General features: G+C 39.6%; 1 protein-coding gene across 4 annotated transcripts in view; it reads left to right on the top strand.

The window, feature by feature from the left end:
• Positions 1–12,943, top strand: part of PASD1 (PAS domain containing repressor 1) — a 175,248-nt gene that overhangs the window by 103,616 nt on the left and 58,689 nt on the right. For 2 of the 4 annotated variants that reach the window (XM_056539698.1, XM_056539697.1), the window contains 3 exons: positions 6,454–6,543; positions 9,519–9,639; positions 11,457–11,570. In XM_056539698.1, the coding sequence (XP_056395673.1) occupies positions 6,454–6,543; positions 9,519–9,639; positions 11,457–11,570 (325 nt within the window). Of the gene's footprint in view, positions 1–1,487; positions 1,575–6,451; positions 6,544–9,518; positions 9,640–11,456; positions 11,571–12,943 lie in introns of those variants that run through there. The other 2 variants (XM_056539699.1, XM_056539700.1) reach the window with 2 other exon arrangements.

Raw genomic sequence — 12,943 nt, 5'->3', positions numbered from 1 at the left:
GATGATGGATAAGCAGCCCCAAACAAGTTCCAAAGATATTCAAGCTGTCCTGCGGGCTCAGGGAGCATCGGTGTCAGCGCGAACTATCCGTCGACATTTAAATTAAATAAAGCGCTAAAACTGCTGACACAGAGACACAAAAAAGCAAGACTAAAGCACATCATTCTACTGTTTACCGAAAAAGGAATGAGGCCTACAAAGAAAAGAACACAGTACCTAAAGTGAAATATGGTGGAGGTTCAATGATGTTTTGGGGTTGTTTTGCTGCCTCTGGTACTGGGTGCCTTGAATGTGTGCAAGGCATCATGAAATCTGTGAATTACCAATGGATTTTGGGTCGCACTGTATAGCACAGTGACGGAAAGCTGGGTTTGTGACCGAGATCTTGGGTCTTCCAGCAGGACAATGACCCCAAAACATACATCACAAAACTCCCAGAAATGGATGGCAACAAAGCGCAAGAGAGTTCCGAAGTGGCCAGCAATGAGTCCAGATCTAAATCCCATTGAACACCTGTGGAGAGATCTTAAAATTGCTGTTGGGAAATGGTGCCCCTCCAATAAGAGAGACCTGAAGCAATTTGTAAAGGAAGAGTGGTCCAACATTCCAGCTGAGAGGTGTAAGAAGCTTATTGATGGTTATAGGAAGCAACTGATTTCAGTAGTTTTTTCCAAAGGGTGTGCAACCAAATATTAAGTTAAGGGTGCCAATAATTTTGCCCAGACCATTTTTGGAGTTTGGTGTGACATTAAGTCCAATTAGCTTTTTTTCCTCCCATTTTTTGTTTAGTTCCAATAAGCACAGAGGGAATAAACATTTGTATAGCGAAACATGTGTTACTGCAATCCATTTCTGTGAGAAATACTTCATTTTCTTGAAAAATTTCAGGGGTGCCAATATTTACGGCCATGACTGTATGTATATTATTATTATTATATTATTTTTTTACATTTGGAACTAAGACAGTGTTTTCCAACTAGTGTACCTATAGCTATTGTAAAACTTCAATTCCCAGCCAAAGGCTGTCCAGGCATGCTGGGAATTGTTGTTCTGCAACAGCTAGAGAAACATTGGTTGGGAAATACTTGTCTAAGGGTACATTCATACGTACCATGTTTGCTCCGGTTTTTACGCTGTATAAATCAATGTATAGTAACTACATGACTGAACATAGCTTCAAATATGGAACATCAAATCCGCAAAAAAACACTGTAATTGTGAATGTACCCATGGGCTAGATTCACTTATGCAGTTTTTAAGCCATACACAGAGAAAGAGAGAGTGGATACAAGAGAGAGAGAAGACATATCAGTCTCCCCTTTTTACTTCTCTGGATCCACTCATGTAGACTGGCACAAATAGCATTACTTCAGTAAATCCCCTCCACCCTGCTAACCACCCACCCATTGCAGCATAGCCATACCCCTGGAGACTATGTGACTTATGACATATTGTCTTTGGCCGCATGGAATGCTGGGAAAGGTTGGAGACAACAGTAAAGTAAAAAGACTTGTACTACAGCACTTCCTGTTGTGGGTCTCGTGCATGAAAACTTGATAAGTCCCTGTGTGGAGGTAATAGGAGCATATTACACAGAGTTATAACTTGACATCATGTGGCAAAGGCTTAAAAAATCCTGGAATACCCCTTTAATCAGATAACTGCTTTGATAACTCTGCCCCAATCTGTATAATCTAAGACATAGTACAGAGCCCATAGACAGATCCAGAGTGGGTAAGACAGTTGTTCTTGGACACTATCACCAACAGTTTTTTCTGTTCATAGAAACCCTGCTTAGAAAATGATTTGCCAAACAAAAATGTAAATTAATACAAAAGCCTGAGAACCACGGCTCTGCAGCGTCCTCTTGTCTGTATTAGCAGACTGGATCCTCTGCCTCTGTTACCAATTTGAATGCATTAGAAATCAGTGCCAGCTCTTCTTTAGTCATCAGGCTAATTTATTCTGTGAAACAATGAATCCTGCTCTGCATATAATCCAGCCTTTTCTCTGTTTTTCCACTTGGGCAAGTGGAGGCACAGTATGTCAAGAGTAAAATGCTTGTTTTCTCTGAAGAAGGGAGTGGGTAGAGCTGGCATCAGTAATTCAGCAATTATAATGGTAATAGCGTGAGCATTTGAAGAAGCTGTTCCACACTCACTGCTTGCCTAAAGGGTGATACAGGCTTGGCATCACTCTGGGAAGGAAATGGAGAGAGGGAATGATAACGTGCGAGGTGGAGGAAAAGAACATAGTGTGACCTGGTCAACTCTTTGCCTCTTGGAAACTGACCAAGACTGTCAGGTCAGACATAGCAGCTTTATGTAATCTTTATGACTGGTTCACAAACTGCCAATAATCCTTAGGTATTTATAGATGAGTTACTAGCAAAACCCAGTAAGTCACCTTCTTTATGTAACCTGCTCTGGAAAATGACAAAAACTGTTGCTGTGAATGACAGGTTCTTTATACCAAGACTCACAGGTGTTACAGCTGTCAGTGCCACAGTGTTTAATCTACTCAGGTAGAATAATAATACAGAAATGCAGAATATCTATGCCAAGGCTATCATGGTTACACACATTTCATTACTACAAGATAAATTATCCCACTTCTATTCTATAGGACTAACTTTCAGATAACAAGTATCAGGATGAATCAGACTACGGTAGAGTCACGCGGAGCACATCCGCAGCTCCCTGCTGCAGCTGGGTAGCTCTGTGTATCTGCTCATATCGGTGGAGACACAGTGCCTGCTCGTAGCAGATATGCAGCGGGAACACTCCTACGAGCGGACACACAGAGCTACCCGGCCACAGCAGCTTGCTCGCAGCAGGGAGCTCGCTCTTGTAAAGGCAGCGAGTTTGCTTTTGTGACTGCCATCATTGAAATTGTGATAGAATTTTGTTGGAATCCTGTATTATCTAAACACAAATTCAAGCCCCCAAAAAAAGAGTAATTTTATATTTTGACGGAATGTGGAAAGCAGAATTTCCACAGTGGAATGACGGCAGCGGAAATTCTACTGTCTGACTGGGACTACAGAATCCCATTCAAATCAATTTGTAGTAAATAATGGCGGAATTTCCATCAGAATTTATCTGCGAACTTTTGCATGGAAATTCTGCGGTGCGAACACACCCTCCTCTGAATTGTACTACAGTTCTTGTGATACAGCAGATCTCTATGTTCAAGGAAAGCAGAGGGTATTTTTCAGACAATTTCTGTGTGCATTTTTCTGGCTTTATTTGGAAATCAGGTACTTTAACTGAAATTTAGATCAAGAGGGACAGGATTTTGTGCAAAAGTTGGCTAAAAAGTAAAACTTCACTTTAATAATTGAAATTGTAATGCGAGGAGGGAGGAACAGTTTTGTTCTAATTTTAGCAAGGGTGCAGTATGTGCTCATAAATTCACATTGTAATTAAACTTTTACTCATGTTTTTTTATTGCCTTCACTTTTGAGATTTACTTTTTGTTACGACCATATGCCAAAATGTGGTTTCTTTAAGTTGCAAACTGTTTGGCACTGGCCAGACTAGGGTGCAGAGCCTATGGACCCCTATAAGGAGGTGTCAGCTTTACTTTAGGAAGATTGCCAAGTTACAATTCCCACAATACTCATGGATAGGTGGCATGGGTCATCTTCTGAGGAGCAGTAATAATGGAACAAGCCAGAGGACAAGGTGGGAACATAATCAATAATGTAGTCAAGGGTCTGAACCAGACGTAGTACCACAGATACCAGGCAGATGAGCCATTGGACAAAACAGGAGTGAGGTCAGGTACAAAGCTGAGTTTAGGTTCAGGATAAAATACATTAGTTATAGCAAAGGCATAGATACAATACCATCTAAAATAGACCCAAAGTCATCTTTAAATGCTAGGTGTTTAGCATCCTGGTGCCACTGTACTGCTGGAACTGCATTATTTAACACCACAATGTGCCGACATTATGCCAACGGCTTTGAGCAAAATAAGTAAATTAAGCCAACCAAGTGGTTGGGCAAGAAAGAAAAATATGCTTAAAGTGCTCCTGTCATTTAACAAAACTTTTTTAATATGAGACCGAGACATGTCAAAACATTTGATTGGTCTGGGTCTGGGTGTTAAGACCCCATGACTTCTAGAACAAGCTGGGAAAAGCGCACGGTTGCATGTTTTCCTCCCCTGCTCACTGCCAGTCCAGTCTCCAGTGTGACCCAGGACATGGGCTCTGTTATAAGGCTATGGAACCATCTCCTGCAACTGGACAGAGAGCACAGTGAACAGGGGAGTGAAGTGTGCAACCATGCTCCTCTCCTGGCTTGTGCTAGTAATTGCACCCAGACCCTGACCGATCAAAACTTTTCACATGTCAAAATAAGATGAACACTTTAACATGTTTAGCAAGATGTACGCCATTGTGATATATTCGGCCTTTTATCTACCTGATCTAGTTTTAAGCTGTTTAAGACAGTAATAATAAAACTGCCCCACTGTGCCTACCCAGCTCCAGATGTCTGAAAGCTCATGGACTGTAAAAAAAGAGAGATACACAAATATCTACACAAGGGCCTCCACAGGGAAGTTTTTACATTTAGTGTACTATTTTTGTGTTTATAAAAAAAAGTCATTATTACAGTGATAATATCCTGTTGTGTGAAGTAACATGCTGAGTCTTTCAGTGGCCACATGTTAAATTGTTGGACACAGCAGGGCAGACAGTACCTCCTATACAGTAAAAAGTGCCAGAAAAATGTTGAGGACTTGTAGTAAAAAAAAATGCCCACAATGCATTGGCAGTCACGTACAGTTAACTGCCGAGTTGTCACATGTAAGCTGACACAGAAAAAACTTACCCAAGAACAAATTATAGATCCCAATAAATCAGTAAAACATGCCAGCTTATACCCAACACACATAGACAATGGAGAAATGTCCTGTAATTATATGTATTTATAAAAAAAAAAAAAGGGAAAAAGATAAACTGAATGAAAAAACAGCTATCACTAGGTATTGTATGTGAGATATTGGAAAATGTTTGCACTTCCCATACTCACTGTATGGTATGGTTTCTTATATCTTGTGGCTGTTATTACCATGATTTACATTAAAACTATGTTAGCCTTGGTTAAAGACATTTCCTTATCATAAGCAGTGATGGCATACCAATATGCGGGGTCCAACTGCTAAAATCCCCTACTGTTCATTACAATGAATTAGTCATAGTGCTAATAAGTGCTAGTCAGGGACCTAACTAGAATTGTTATGCCCCCCTCCAGACTAATATTGCCCTATATAGTGACCATACAGCAGGAAATACCAGCAGTGACTCAAAGGTAACATTTTTTTCGAGTCATTCTCTTTCCTTTTTTTTTTTTCCAAACCACCATAGCAACTTCTTCCAGCCATGACAACAACAACTTAGACTCCCCGACAGTATAAGTGGGTGGGTAAGTAAGGCCCCCATTAAGGTAGATAAGTTCCACTTTAAATATGCCTCCTATTAGACAGGTAGGCCCCCATTGGGCAGGTATTCCTCTCCATTGGGAAAGAAGTCCCCAGATCATGCAGTTAGTCCCTGTACTAATCAATTAGCCCCACCACCAGTAATAATAAAATACATACTCCTTCATTCTGGTGCAGTCGAAACTGATGAGCGACATTACTGCCTGCACCAGGGCAGAGGTTACGCTCTGCTACTGATGTAGACCACAGCCTGAACTGTCTGCAGCCTACGACGACAGCTTGGTGGTGCTTACTGGCCTGGGGACAAGTGTGAGACTTCCATGTCCTGGTCTCTGTCTTGACACACACGAAAAGCCCACAAAGCCAATCTATGACCTCAGTGGTGACCCACCTCAACCAGTGTTGAGACAGGGACCATGAAGTGGTAGGACAATCCCTTTAAACAGAAGGCGTGCCTTAAAATAGCAGGTAGTAATATTATTAGAATACAATTACTGTAGGACTTTTCTCATTTCTTTTTAAAGACTACTGACAGCTCTGTTACTAAATTATAAATACTTGACAACTGTAACAATATAGAGTAGACAATTGTGATAAAAATATATAGTGATATTCATCTGACAATTAAGAGGAGGCGACTGCTATGACACTGACTTCTTGTTAATGTACAATGTGATATTGAGCTGACAATTGTCTGAGTCTGATAATAATGGTATTATACTGTTCGGCCTACATTATATTACACAAGGCACCGCACTAGCGATGGATCGATCTCCTTACCAACATACAGTATATCCTGTTGGTGACGTTGTTTCTGTGTAGTTGTATGGCCTGCTCCAGGATTATTTTAACCTTTTCTATAAATAACCGTAGATAAAAATACATTGTACTGTCATCTGTGTGTTCTATAAATACCCACTCTTAGCGCTTTCCGAAAAAAATCAATGTGTACTTTGATTTAACACTTCAAAAGAAAATTGAATTTGTGTTTGTATTTGTTAGGCACTGGATGGGTTTCTAATCGCGCTGACTACAGACGGCATGATAATATATGTTTCTGACAGCGTCTCCTCTCTTCTTGGTCATTTACCGGTAAGTTATTTCATATAAATAGCCAGATATATAAATAGATGTTTTATATATATATATATATATATATATATATATATATTTGTAGAAAGATGGATAGAGGGACTGGGTCCAGCATCCCAAATTGGATCTTCACAAAATATTTACTGCTTATCTATCTATCTATCCATAGGAAAGGATCACAGCACATAAAGAGTCCAATAAAGTGTAGTGTTTATTACATCCTCAGCAAACAAAGTGCGACATTTTTGCTGTCTCTCACCGCCTTTTTCAAGCATAATAAGTGAGTCATGCATGGGTTCTTAAATAATCCCCTTTTACAATAAACAATCAATCAGTATAGTGCAAACACATCATATTTCCATATTTCACAGTGAGTCAGAAGGCCGAGGACACAGTATGTGCAAAATACATAAGTAAGGTGCATATATATATATATATATATATATATATATATATATATATAAAGATAATCAGTGCATGATCTCTTAAGAACAGTGCAGATTAAAACTAATAGATAATTAATACTAATAATGCTGAAATATGGGCAGGCACTCACCCCTGAAGCTAGCACATGATACAGTACAGTATATACACGTTAGCGTGGGTAAAGAACGACTACGCCGGTGCAAGGTAAAAGGCCTGTGTCTACGTCAGGAGGGAGTCGGATTGCATGCACCAATCGGGATTCACCATCTGTGTTGTCATAGAGATGGCTTCTGTAGCAGGCAGCGCATGCATATAGACAGGGCTCAAGTCCTGCAGGAACGCGAGGGAACTGAGTTCCTGCACTTTTTCCAGAGCAGGAACACCATTCCTATTAGCAGGTGTTCTGCAGGGCCAGCCCTTGGGTGGAAATCTTGGCTGAGTTCCTGCACTTTTTTTCCCAAGGACTTGATCCCTGCATATAGAGCTCCAGCGCTGACAGTGTCCATTTTTAAAGCGGGCAGTAGCAATAATAAGCAATAAAGGCAACAATATTTAGATTGACTGGTACAGGCAGCACCGCCAAATGTCCATAACGGGTGAGTATCCAATCTTCGGTCATCACAGATGCCCCGACGGGTCACCATTCTGCCAAGATAAGCCCGATCGAAGTGACAGATGCTGAAACAGCAACATCACCTGATCAGCTTAAAGGGCCATACCAAGCCGGCTCCCAGTGCAGGAGAGGTTTCTCTGCTTCCAGACAATCCGCATCCTAATTTCTCACTGCCGCCCAAATTATGGAAATTAAATGCAGACAACAGCAATCCTAATTGATCCTGATTTCTATGATAATATGGAATTAAATAATCTGTTGTGCTGGTCAGTGGTGAAGTAACCTTCATTCTGAGTACAAAAATCTGTAAAAATAAAAATGAATTCATATTAAAACTCACTTCATTATTCTGATGTCTTCTCTCATACAAACAATTCTCATCACCAAAACCAGGGCATCAAGAAAGAATATTATCTCTTAAACATTCTTGGATGTGTTTTGAATGCTGAATTCAAAACACATCCAAAAATGTTTAAGTATGTTTTGTATGAGAGAAGACATCAGAATAATGAAGTGAGTTTTAATATGAATTTTTTAAATAATTTTTTTACAGATTTTTGTACTCAGAATGAAGGTTACTTCACCACTGACCGGCACAACAGATTATTTAATTCCATATTATTACAGAAATCAGGATCAAATCGGATTGCTGTTGACTGCTTTTTCATTCGTTTAATTTCTAATGACCCATCCGGTATCTGTGATGACCGAAGATTGGATACTCACCCCTTCTGGACATTTGGCGGTGCTGCATGTACCAGTCGATCTAAATATTGTTGCGTTTATTGCTTATTATTGCTACTGCCTGCTTTAAAAATGGACACTGTCAACGCTGGAGCTCTATATGCATGCGCTGCCCGCTACAGAAGCCATCTCTATGACAACACCAATTGGTGCATGCAATCCGACTCCCTCCTGACGTAGACACAGGCCTTTTACCTTGCACCGGCGTAGTCGTTCTTTACCCACGCTAACGTGTATATACTGTAATGTATCATGTGCTAGCTTCAGGGGTGAGTGCCCGCCCATATTCCAGCATTATTAGTATTAATTATCTATCGGTTTTAATCTGCACTATGTTTTTAGGAGATCATGCACTGATTATCTTCATATATATATATATATATATATATATATATATATATATATATATATGCACCTTACTTATGTATTTTGCACATTCTGTGTCCTCGGCCTTCTGATTCAGTGTGAAATATGGAAATATGATGTGTTTGCACTATACTGATTGATTAATTGTTTATTGTAAAAGGGGATTATTTGAGAACCCATCTCTGACTCACCTATTATGCTTGAAAAATATGGTGAGAGACCCCAGAAATGTCGCACTTTGTTTGCTGAGGATGTAATAAACACTGCACTTTATTGGACTCTGTGTGCTGCGATTCTTTCCCATGGATTGATGACCAGGAACCATATGACGGCGTGCACCTAAACTGAATATTATGCTGCAGTGGATGTGCTGTTCTTCTGGACTATTGTATCTATCTATCTATCTAATATTTTTCTATCCACTATCTATCTATCTATCTATCTAATATATTTCTATCCAATATCTATCTATCTATTTATCATTATCTAATCTATGCCTATCTCATATCTATCTATCTAATACATTTCTATCCAATATCTATCTTTCTATCTATACCATCTAATATATGCCTGTCTATCTCATATCTATCTATCCATCCACACCTTACAACAAATGGCCATATACATTGACAAAAGAAAGAAATTAAAAAGTTTGGGCATTTGTGACTTTTCTAACCAATGTACGATATAATTGAATGCACCCACCTAGTGAAAAGGATGCTGAGGTTTCTTTATCTCCTCTGTAAAGTAGCATTACCCTGTAATCTCATAGTGACAGATGAGGCTTTCACCTTACTGAACATGACAAAGCATCTTTTTGTACCAGTCAGATTTGGTGGACCAAAATATATTGAACTTTCTGCCTGAGCGGGAACATGGTGAAGTGTATAAGATGCTGGCTCCACATATTCTTATGACAGAACCAATCACTCCTGAATTTTTCAACAGTAAGTAAACTTTTATTTGCTGGTGATGTATGAGATTCCTTTTTGTCTTAAAATACTTGAATTAAAACAAACGACAGTGTGTACAACCACAGCACTTTTCAGTCTCATTTTAGTTCCCTATTATAACTTATTTGTTATTTTAAGCACCATACCGCACACCCATTCATCAATAAAGGTTTATGTGCATCATACAAGTCTAAAGCTAAAAACACATATGACTCGTTGTATGACTCTATGCACCCTCTTGGTTTTTACCCTTTATCCCACTTATTTGGAAGCTGGTATCGGGTACCATGAGTGGTCCTAGTGTGGGTAGACCAACGGCAAAAACAAATCAAGGTCATGGGGTGGGTCATGAGCAGGTGACAAGGCAGCATAGTCAGATACAGATAAGTTATTTGAGTCAACAGTCCAAGTCAGGCACAGAAGAAATGGTATGGTACATAGGGATCAGGCAGGGAAGTCAGGAGATCAGGGACAGGTCAATGCACAGGATTTCAACACACCTTTGCTATGAACACAAGGAACCACAATATTGCTTAAATAAGGGTAAATGGGTGCAACTATCTTAAAGTATTACTATCACAAAAAATTCAAATGCAGACATGTCAAAAGTTTTGATTGGTTGGGGTCTCAGTGCTAAAACCCCCTTTGATCTGTAGATAAAGCTGGGTAAAGTGCACTCCCTAGTACAGACCTTATATATTATGTTGCAGATGACAGGCTCCAAATAATGGAAATAACAGATCCTGTCTTCATCATTGGAAAGGGTTTCAGCACTAAGACCCCGACCGATCAAAACTTTTGCCATGTCTGCATGACATTACAGTGATGCTTAAAAGGGTAACACAGGTTCAGAAAAACAGAACTGATTCTCCAGAAAACAGCAGCACACCTGTCCTCGGGTTGTGTGTAGTGTTACAGCCCCATTTTACTGAAGTGAATGGAGCCAAGTTGTAATGCCACACCAACCCAATGACAGGTGTGGTGTTGTGATTGGAAGAAATTAGCTCTGTTTTTCTATTCCTGAATAAACCCTTTAAATGGGAAATGTCCTGTGGTAATTGGCTAGGGACAGGTTTAGGTGTGAACATTTGTTTTGTAAGGAACAGAAAGGGGGCATGTGTATATGGGCAAAGCCATAAACCAAGGCACAGCAGAGCAGAGGAGCTCGAACCAGGTGACTGGATTGGAGGTAATCTCTACATATTTGACTTTGGGCTTTCCCATAGGTTGTTGCCATATAAGACTTTTTAAAGCTTCACATCATCATGTCAGTGGTTGGGTGCACATGTGGACATAAACTAATTAATAATAAGATAAATCCCCATGCAAAAAGACTCCCAACCTCAAGTATGTCTGGGCATGCTGTTGTTAGCCTTTTCTGAACCTACTTTTTTAGCTCATCTATATAACTGTTTTGTAGCAATGGGCTACAGTGGGATAATAGTCAAAAGAACAGCATAATAAAATCTAGAAAGGAACTATTGAGTCTGAAGCTATTTATGATGTTTTATCCAATTAGAAGAAGAGAGGGATGACGGTGAAGGCATTTCTAGAATGCTTTTTTATGAGGTTGTAAACTTGAACCATATTAAATACATACAAAAATATGCCGTTCATTCAATTTACTTCCCAGTAAACTGAAAGTATGTCATGAAACAAGATATTTGTTTGAACAATGTACTATTTCACAGTTTTATCAAGTGGGGAATTTTCTTAAATGTAATGAGTGGTACAAAACAATGATCAGATATGACATAGCTTGATAACTGGTTGTATTAACTTATTGCCCTGTGTTGAATTTTCCTTTTCAGATGATAAACAAATGGAGTTTTGCTGTCATTTAGCAAGAGGAAGTCTGGACCCAAATGAGCCTCCAACTTATGAATATGTAAAATTTGTTGTAGATTTTAAGTTTTTTACACACGGTGAGTTTTTTTTTAATGTTAAATATCCATTTATACCACAAACCAACATTCACCAAATATATTTATAGTGCCTGGGAATTGCAGAGGTGTATCCTATCCTCCAATAATAAGGATGTCTACTTCCTAACCATATAAACCACTAGGAGATAGTAGTCAACAGCTACACCCTCACAATTCCCAGACAATACTTTGCCGTCAAGACGTAGCAGAGGCAAATTTATCAATTACTTCCTTTGGCTGTACCCTTAGTGTTTTCTAACAAGACAAAAGCATTAGAACTCAGCTCTGCTATATGTCTGTATGTACCATTGAAAGTTTAACGCAAACAGCCCTAAATTTCAATTTAGAGATAATTAAATCTCCCATGATTATCTATAATTCTGATTTGGTGAATTTGAATTTTAGATTTGTTTAGGATTTAGACATGTGTAAGGTGCAGAACAAATGTATTAAAGGAAAACTGTCATCAGTGTCACTCACACTAACCTTTTGGTACAGACCTGTAGTGCGGGTAACATTGATGAAAATTATACTTTCCACGGGCCAATCCCGTGTGGTCCCGTTTACCCAATATCCTCCTTATTCGAGCATCAGGCCTGGTGCATGGGTGGCGTACCAGGAGCACGCTGACGTCACAACTGCTGCTTTCTCAAGCCTGTTTTGAGCTGGATGGAGTGAGAAAGCAGCAGTGGTGACATCAGCATTATGCTGGAGTGCTGCCCATGCACCAAGCCTGCAGCTCGAATAAGGAGGATATCGGGTAAATGGGACCACAGATCGGCCCGTGTTAAGTATCATTCTCATCAATGACACACACTACAGGCCTGTACCAATTGGTCACTGCAGGTGACACCGATGACAGATTCCCTTTAAGTGGAAGCTACAATGCATACAGCATCACAACTTTCTCACTTCCCATCTGTTTAGTGTACAGAAGCAGGGAAAAATGAATCTCTCAAAGTTTGGACTATAAAAAATCCAAATTTGGGGGCCAATTCGGACTGAATTAGATTTTCTTCCAAATCTATTCACTAATCACTAGTCTAATTAATTCCCCTCCTGTCTACTGTAGTATTTTATAGACACCTAAGAAATATAGGTCACTCATGGCAAAATATTCAGTTTGCTGTCCTAGCCCTGTGCTTTGAATCGGGTCAAAAAAACATATGCAAATTAGCACTCTTCCACAAAGAAGAAACTGACTGTCTAGTGCCACCTATAGGTAGCTACACGATAAGTCAATGCCTGACACCATCTGGATCTCCACAACAAAAAGCTGTACCCCTCAAGATCTGTGTCAAAGGCATTTTAGCCAGCTACTCAGTACCCTGCCTGCTCTGTAATGATAAGGTGTAAAAAGAGATGTCCTGCTG

Source organism: Hyla sarda, chromosome 9 (genome assembly GCF_029499605.1).
Source record: "Hyla sarda isolate aHylSar1 chromosome 9, aHylSar1.hap1, whole genome shotgun sequence".
Classification (NCBI taxonomy): Eukaryota; Metazoa; Chordata; class Amphibia; order Anura; family Hylidae; genus Hyla; species Hyla sarda.
The sequence above is the reverse complement of the archived record's forward strand: the minus strand, read 5'-3'. Positions and strand labels throughout refer to the sequence as shown.